Raw genomic sequence first — 9,088 nt, 5'->3', positions numbered from 1 at the left:
CCACCACCAAGCCCAGCTAATTTTTTGTATTTTCTTTTTTTCTTTTAGACGGAGTCTCACTCTGTCGCCCAGGCTGGAGTGCAGCGGCGCAATCTTGGCTCACTGCAACCTCCGCCACCCAAGTTCAAGTGATTCTTCTGCCTCAGCCTCTCGAGTAGCTGGGACTACAGGCACCCACCACCACACCCAGCTAATTTTTGTATTTTTAGTTGAGATGGGGTTTCACCATATTGGCCAGGCTGGTCTCAAACTCCTGACCTTGTGATCCGCCTGCCTCAGCCTCCCAAAGTGCTGGTATTACAGGCGTGAGCCACTGCACCCAAACAATTTTTTTGTATTTTGTAGTAGATATGGGGTTTCACCATATTAGCCAAGATGGTCTCGAACTCCTGACCTCATGATCTGCCCGCCTCGGCCTCCCAAAGTGCTGGGATTATAAGCATGAGCCACTGCGCCGGGCCAATAAAGTAAAGCTTATAACAAATCTTTAGTGTCTTTTAGGCAACCATCTTCACTTGTGCTTTGACAATATGGTTCAGTTTGTGAAAATTCAGATCTCAAATATTTTGGGAAAACATCAATCATACAGAGCAAAGTGTAAGTAAATATCTTGTAGATTAAAAAATGGAATTCTGGCCAGCAGGAGGCAATTAATAAAGTATTCAATTAGGTGTGTCTGTATCTTTCTAGTGTTTAAAATAAGAAGTCTTGGTGGGGCATGGTGGCTCACGCTTGTAATCCCAGCATTGTGGGAGGTAGAGGCAGGTGGATCGCTTGAGTTCAGGAGTTTACGATCAGCCTGGGCAACATGGTGAAACTGTCTCTACAAAAAAATTAAAAAAAAAAATTAGCTAGGCATGGTGGCACGAGCCCGTGGTCCCAGGTACTTGGGGGGCTGAGGTAGGAGGATCGCTTGAACCCAGGTGGTGGTGGTTGCAGTGAGCTGAGATCGTGCCACTGTACTCCAGCCTGGGCGACAGAGCGAAATCCTGTCTCAAAAAAAAAAAAAAAAAAAAAAGTCTTGATTATAGGGCTTTTCACATTCCAGATCTTTTGTTGAAATATTTTGTCCATTTTCTCATCTCCCAAACAATCGTTTTGTGAAGATGGGATTACAGATGAGACAACTGAGGCTCCAAGAAGTTGAGTAATAGACTCATAGCTATTAAGATGGTGACACTGGTACTCAAATGTGGATTTTCTCTCAAATCTATGCTTTTTCTTTTAGTTCTGATGAGGTACTTTACTGTGTATAACACACACACACACACACACACACTCTTCAAATCTTCCTTTTGAAGCTGAAAACAATAGTATATCTATTAGGTAGAACCACATGAAATTGCCACTATTCAAATGCTGACGGCCCATAGAAAGGGCAATTTTTTCTTTTTTTTTTTTTCTTTTTTTTTTTTTTTTTTTTGAGACAGGGTCTCCCTCTGTTGCACAGGCTGGAGTGCAATGGTGTGATCTCGGCTCACTGCAACCTCTGCCTCCTGGGTTCAAGTGATTCTACTGCCTCAGCCTCCTGAGTAGCAGGGATTACAGGCGTGCACCACCATGCCCAGCTAATTTTGGTGTTTTTAGTAGAGACGGGGTTTCACCATGTTGGTCAGGCTGGTCTCGAACTCCTGACCTTGTGATCCATCCACCTTGGCCTCCCAAAGTGCTGGGATTACAGGCTTGTGCCACCGCACCCGGCCAGAAGGGGCAATTTCATACGGGTCGACCCAACGCATCTCTGAACTGCTTGGCACTGAACTAGTTAGAGTAAAGGTAGCCTCTTGACCAAGAGAAATCAACCTTGTTAATGAGACAATGAGTTTTCTTTCATCGTCAATAAACACCACATAACTTTCTTTCTTTCTTTCGAGACGGGGTTTCACTCTGTTGCCCTGGCTGGAATGCAGAGACGCAATCTCAGCTCACGGCCTTCTGCCTCTCTGGCTCAGGTGATCTCAGCCAGCCTCCAGAGTAGCTGGAACCACAGGTGCATGACACCACACCAGGATGATTTTTTGTAGTTTTGGTAGAGATGGGTAGAGATGTTGCCCAGGTTGGTCTTGAACTCCTGGGCTCAAGCAATCTGCCTGTGTTGACCTCCCAAAGTGCTGGGATTACAGGTGTGAGCCAGCGCGCCCAGCCCATACAACTTCCTAGAGAAGGGCTCCCCATGTGTCATGCTTTGGGGACTGCACAGCTCCCAGTTGGCTAGGGAAAACCATTTGCTTCTGGAAGGCATTGGGCTCAGATGGGGCTGCCGGTCTCCACAGCCGCAGGCCATGGGCCACTTGCCAGACAGAAGCGTCAACTGGAACAAAACTGCTCTCACACCTCTCTCGACCCCCATGCCCTACTCCATGGTCCATGAGTGGTCTGACTTCACCATGGGAACTTCTGGGCCATCAGGGCTGTTTCCCATGAGGTGGGGAAAAGGGTGGGAACAGGGCATCGTTATGAACTCCAGCCTGTGTCTTCCTCCCTGTGTTCTCTTTCAGTTGAGCTTGTTCATCACCCCTACACACATACAAGTCTTGGGCGGAATGGGAGGGAGGAGGTTAGCATTTCCTTCCCCTACTGAAAGGAATTGGGGCAGGGGGAGGGGGGAGTGGAGGAGGCAGAATTCAGAGGAAAAGCTGTGTCTGGGGAAAGATGTGGCACTGATACAGAATGACCCATTTAAAAGGGCCATGGGAGGCAGCCCATACGCTCGGGTTTTCAACAAACTGAGCTGTGTGCATGTGCAAACACACCTGCACACACACACTGAGAGGCTCACGGTTCCACGTTTCCCAACACCCGCAGCCTCTCTCTGAGCACTCACCTGAAGGTGCCAAAATTCAGGCCAGTAGCAAGTGTAGGCAGGTACTCAGTGTCTCTCTCTCCCCCTCTCTTCCTTTCTTTTCCCCTCCCTCTTGTGCTCTCTCTTCTCTTGCTCAATGTACAATGGGCATTTTGATGAGAACAAAAGGGACAGGGTTGGGAGCAGGGTGGGTGACAGTGAGATTGATAAGGAAGAAAAACATGGGATAATTCAGGAACTCCAAGCCCTGTGCACTGCGATCACTGAGCATTCAAACATCTGCCACGTGGGCGAAGACACTGATGGAGGAGTGGGTGAGAACAGGAGGACCCCAAAGAAAAGCTATGCCTTTTCTGGACATTGTTCCTTCCTTCCTTCATTCACTAAAATGTAGCGGGCACCATCTACCATGCTCCCAGCTGTAAGCCAGGTACTGGGGAAACAGACAACTAAGACCTGGAGGCTCCCAGGCCAGCAGAGGGGTTGGGCAGGGTTAGCCACTGACTCCTCCATCAGCCTTCAGACTTCAGACTGCCTCCAAAAAAAGGATTTTGACATCCTCTAAGACTATCAGATCCCAATTTTTGGCCTTCAAGGCTTTGTCTAGTCTGAGCCCATTCTGGCCTCTTCTGTCAGGAGAAGGAAATTAATTTTACATTTATATAGGTGGTTATTTGAACTTTATCTCATTTACTGTATATCATTCCATTTCTTTTCTTTCTTTTTTTTTAAATTGAGACAGGGTCTCACTCTGTTGCCCAGGCTGGTGTGCAGTGGTGCAATCTCTGCTCACTGTAACCTCCACTTCCCAGGCTCAACCGATTCTCCAGCCACAGCCTCTGGAGTAGCTGGAACTATAGGCATGCACCATCACGCCTGGCTAATTTTTGTATTTTTTATAGAGATGGAGTTTCACCATGTTGCCTGGGCTGGTCTTAAACTCCTGAGCTCAATGCAATCTGCCCACCTCAGCCTCTCAAACTGCTGGGATTACAGTCCTGAGCCACTGTGCCCAGCTCCCATTCCATTTCACAGATGTAGAAAGTGAGGTGCAAAGTCGTTAAGTAATTTGCCCAGAGTGTAGCAGGGATTTAGACCTAGGCTGACTGGCTCCACAGCCCATGTCCTTCACTATCACACTGTACTACCTTCCAGGAAAAGGCAGAGGATGAGAAATGGAGTGCTGCCCTCCTCCCATGACAGGCTGGGACAGGGGAACAACTCTTTTTTTTTTTTTTTTTTTGAGATGGAGTCTCGCTCTGTCGCCAGGCTGGAGTGCGTTGGCGCGACCTCGGCTCACTGCAACCTCTGCCTCCCAGGTTCAAACAATTCTCTTGCCTGGGCCTGCCAAGTAACTGGGACTACAGGAGCATGCCACCACGCCAAGCTAATTTTTGTATTTTTTTAGTAGAGACGGGGTTTCACCATGTTGGCCAGGATGGTCTCCATCTCTTGACCTTGTGATCCGCCTGCCTCGGCCGTTCAAAATGCTGGGATTATAGGCGTGAGCCACCGCGCCTGGCCAGGAAACAACTCTTGAATGGTTGTCAGGAGATATGGGTTCAAGCCCTCATTTTGCCACAAACTTAACTGTGACTTTGGACAAGTCACTTAACCTTTTGAATTTTGATAAGATAATCTCTAAGGCCCTTTAAACAATCTATGATAAATAAGCAATTCCAATGGCCATATACGCTAGTGGCCAAATGTTAACTCTTTAACGTCAGTGAATGGGAAAGAGGCAGAAGAAGGAGATGGGCACAGTCCTAGGCCAAGCCATGACTGGAGAAAACAGGAATCACATTCAGAAGGCACCCATTTGAAATGGGCCTGCAGAGGCTGAGGAGCGTGTGAGAACTCTGCTCCAGGTCAGGTCTGCCTGGCTGTTGGTGAGCCAGTTCCAGTGGATTAATACTCAGGCCCAGTGATGGCAGAGGACAGGGCCAGAAAGACACGCTGAGAATGGGAGGTGCTCACCATGACGATGTTGGCCAGATGGGCAGAGACGAGAGCATACACCCCTCCAGAAGAGCCCACAACTGGAGCGGTCATGTCAGCCACAGATACCGCCAAGGACCCTAGTACAGAAAGACAACGAGAATTCTCAGGAATGCGGGACTCAGCTCACCCACCCCAGCCCCAGGCCTTGGATTCTGCAGGCTCCATGCTAAGACTCCAGAGCAAGAGGCTCCACCTCTTCCTCCTCTGAGTCCATGTTGCCTGGGAGATTCCCCCCCCCGCCCCCTCCCCTCCCCTCTCTCCCTCTTCCCCTCCCTCGCTCCTTTCCTTTCTTTTTCTTTCTTTTTTTTTTGGAGACAGGGTCTAACTCTGTCACTCAGGCTGGAGTGCAGTGGCACGGTAAGCTCACTTCAGTCTTGACCTCCGGGCTCAAGTGACCCTTCTGCCTCAGCTTCCCAAGTAGCTGGAACTACAGTCGTGCGCCACAATGCCCAGCTAATTTTTGTATTTTTCTTTGTAGAGACAGAGTCTCACTATGTTGCCCAGTCTGGTCTCAAATTTCTGGACTCAAGCAATCCTCTTGCCTCAGCCTCCCAAAGTTCTGGGGTTACAGGTGTGAGCCACAGAGCCCTGCCTCCAATGCATTTCTTAGAGGATTAATTTCTGGCTGAAAGAACCATTGGATTCTTTGACTCAAAAGAGGGAAGTGTCCAGCCCAAAGTAAAATTCAGACTTCTACCTGGATTATCTGCCTCTCAACCCAACCTCTGCCTGACATGGTGTTATGTCAGGGTTCTGGAACCATAACAAAAATAGCAGCAGTAGTTATTGCAGAAACAGCTGCCACCTAGGTGACATGGATACCAGGCAAACATTTTACAGACTTTCTTCCCTTCAACCCTCAAGACAGCCCTCTGAGGCAGGTGCCAGTAGCCTCATTCCCAAGATGAGGAGACTGAGCCCAGAGTCTCCTGGTAGGAAGTGCTAGAACCAGGATTTGTCTGGGTCTGCCTGATGCAAAACCCACCTGTGTTCTTGACCAAAGCCCGCACTCTTGGCCTCTCTAGCAGCCACGCCCCAAACTGGCCCAGAGGTTAACCTCCACCCTCTTCCATCTCTCCCTCTGTTCAACAGCATCTAGAAAACTGCTTACTTAGGGTTACTTCCACCCTTCCTCCAGCCCAGCTAAATCACAAAAGGCCAACAGCATCTCTCAAGTGGGGCTCCTTTGGAAGAAACATGTCCTTGAAAAGTCACAGGGAAGAGAAAGAGATGATGTCATACCCTCTGGGGGAAAGGAAGGGTATGCGAGGCTTGATCTGGGGGATGACAAACTTTTGTCCTGGGAGGGAAGCTGAGCAAAGAGAAGAGGGGAAATTTATTGTTCTGGTCTCATTTAAGTGTGATCAATGCTTTGGCTTCCAGGGAAGGACATGGGAGACTAAAAATAACTAGGAGGTAGAGCCCAGGGCTCAGAGGATGAGAGGTGGCTGGCCTGGGTGAGTGTGCAGAAATTACCACTGGAAAATGCCTGCGGGCTCAAGAGCCAATTAGCTGCTGGAGAAAGGAGGGACAGGCAGAAAGCCAAATTCTGCAGGCTCTATGGGGTGCAAGATCCACGGACTTAGGAGGAGGCTTGGTCCAGCCCAGCAACCAGAGCACCCAAGGACCTGGCAGCAGAGGACCCTGATAAACTCTTCCACCTCCCCTGCCCCCACCTCCATCAAGGCCTCCCCTACTCACTGAGGTCTTCAAGAAAGAGATTCCCTACAACCAATTCTTGGTCTCAAGGGGGATGTAATCTCTAAAAAAAAAAAAACCTGTCATGAACTGAGGACTCCCAAGTCCTCCTCCCCTCCCAGGGCAACTATAAATCTTTCATGCCTTCCCTCTGGCTTTAATTAGGTATTGATCTATTGTCAGATAACTTTCTTTTTCTTTTGCTTTTTTTACTGCTTAGCCACAGGGTCAGCCATATATAACACGAAAGAAAAATCCCAGGGTGGCAAACAAACAGGCAGCAGGATCTGCATGACAAAGGTTTCCCACGCTCTCCTGGCGGGGCTGTCTGCGAAGGCTGCATTGCGGGGCTGCAATGAGGGCTGGCTGCCCACGCTGCTCCTCATTAATTACCTTTTGGACAGAGGAAGCCCCAGCCTCCCTAGGCTGGCCTCTCTTTGCAGAGCAGGTCTGTACAAACCCGCCCAGAGTCCACTCCCTCGCCCCTGCCCCAGCGCGGTCCACCAAGGCAGAGCCGCCTCAGGGCAGCCCCAGGCAGGGAAGGGCCCCTGCCAGGGTCAAACTGGCACACCCTGACCTTTCCCTCACCCCATCCACACTCGGAGTCCTGACCCTAGGGTCAAGGGTCAGCTTCGGATTGTGGCAGGAGTATGGAAGGGGCCTGGCCAGCTAGCTGTGTGACCTTGGGCACAGTCCCTGAATTCTTTGGGCTTCAGTTTTCTTTCACATCTATAGAGTGAGGTCTAAGGCTTTCCGACTTTTGAGCAGCAAAATTCTCTTCAAAGCAAACCTTTCAGGGACGCCCTAAGCCATGGGAGCAGAACACAGGCAGCAGCTCTGGCTACGTGGGGACGCGGCCTAGGGAACAGTTTGCCAGTGCTGGAGGGGACCTCCCTGGTTCCTTCCAGATCAGAAATTCAGTGACCTGAGTTTTGGCCTAAGATCCAGGGGCCAAGGCTTGGGTTCCGGTTCTGGAACCTTGAAGGTAACGGCCTGAATCCACCTGCCCCCCAGTGGTGATATAAAGACTTCTGGGCCAGTGTGGTGGCTCACCCTTGTAATCCCAGCACTTTGGGAGGCTGAGGCAGGCAGATCACCTGAGATCACGAGTTCGAGACCAACCTGGCCAACATGGTGAAACCCCATTTCTACTAAATAAAAAAAAAATGCAAAAATTAGCTGGACATGGTGGCACACACATATAGCCTCAGCTACTCGGAATGCTGAGGCATGAGAATCGCTTGAACCTGGGAGGTAGAGGTTGTAGTGAGCCGAAATCACACCACTACACTCCAGCCTGGATGACAGAGGAAGACTTCGTCTCAAAAAAACCTCAAAAAACAAAAAAAGCGGCCGGGCGCGGTGGCTCAAGCCTGTAATCCCAGCACTTTGGGAGGCCGAGACGGGCGGATCACGAGGTCAGGCGATCGAGACCATCCTGGCTAACACGGTGAAACCCCGTCTCTACTAAAAAAATATAAAAAACTAGCCGGGCGAGGTGGCGGGCACCTGTAGTCCCAGCTGAGCCGAGATCCGGCCACTGCACTCCAGCCTGGGCGACAGAGCGAGACTCCGTCTCAAAAAAAAAAAAAAAGCAAAGACTTTCAGTGACTGCAGGTGAGGCCTGGACTAGAGCAACTGGGAGAGACCAAAGACAAACATGGGGCTGTGTACACATAAACACAGTAATAAAGGCCCTCCCTGGGCAGGAAGTGTGGGTCAGGGAGGAATCCCTTCTCAAGCTCTGAATGATCCTAACAGGTACAGGCAGATAAGACCAGTATGAATTCCACAGAGGTCATGGGGGCAGAGGACCAGGAGAGAATGAACTGCAGTGACACGCCACACCTCTGCACAGAGGCAACCCATGGGCCTTAGTTCAGGATTACAAATTCTGTATCCCGCACCCCAAAATTCCAAGTTCATGCCAGCACACAGATAAACTGGCAACTTTGCCATAGTGTACAGCTGTGATAATTTTAGCCCAGAAAAACTTAAAGCAGGTGTTCTTCAACATTCTTTGGCCTTAAGAAAAATCCCAAAATTGGCGGAACATTTATCTTTAAGTAATATAACTTTATTTACATATCTTTCCTTTTTTTTTTTTTGAGATGGAGTTTCACTCTTGTTGCCCAGGCTGGGGTGCAATGATGCGATCTTGGCTCACTGCAACCACCGCCTCCCAGGTTCAAGCAATTTTCCTTCCTCAGCCTCCTGAGAAGCTGGGATTACGGGTGCCGCCATCATGCCCGGCTAATTTTTGTATTTTTAGTAGAAACAGGGTTTCACCATGTTGGCCAGGATGGTCTCGAACTCCTGATCTCACGTGATCCGCCTGCCTTGGCCTCCCAGAGTGCTGGGATTACAGGTGTGAGCCACCAGGCCTGGCCACTTTCCTTTATTCTACAAATATTTATTGCCTAACATGTGCCAAGCCCTGTGCTAGGCTCTGGGGATGCACATGTGGTTAGTAATCTATACAATCTGTAATATAAGATTGGTGATGCATTTAAGATATTGATTTTTTTTTTTTTTTTTGGTAGAGATGGGGTCTCATCATGTTGCCCAGGCTGGTCTTGAACTCCT

The 9,088-nt window shown here is 49.5% G+C and overlaps 1 protein-coding gene across 3 annotated transcripts in view; it reads right to left on the bottom strand.

Moving 5' to 3' along the window:
* RHBDL3 (rhomboid, veinlet-like 3 (Drosophila)) overlaps window positions 1-9,088 on the bottom strand; it is a 72,902-nt gene that overhangs the window by 11,504 nt on the left and 52,310 nt on the right. For all 3 annotated transcript variants that reach the window (XM_011992849.1, XM_011992850.1, XM_011992851.1), the window contains one exon: window positions 4,781-4,881. In XM_011992849.1, the coding sequence (XP_011848239.1) occupies window positions 4,781-4,881 (101 nt within the window). The remainder of the gene's footprint in view (window positions 1-4,780; window positions 4,882-9,088) is intronic.

This window comes from Mandrillus leucophaeus, unplaced genomic scaffold, assembly GCF_000951045.1.
Source record: "Mandrillus leucophaeus isolate KB7577 unplaced genomic scaffold, Mleu.le_1.0 Scaffold419, whole genome shotgun sequence".
Taxonomy (NCBI): Eukaryota; Metazoa; Chordata; class Mammalia; order Primates; family Cercopithecidae; genus Mandrillus; species Mandrillus leucophaeus.
This window is presented reverse-complemented; position numbering and strand designations above follow the sequence as displayed.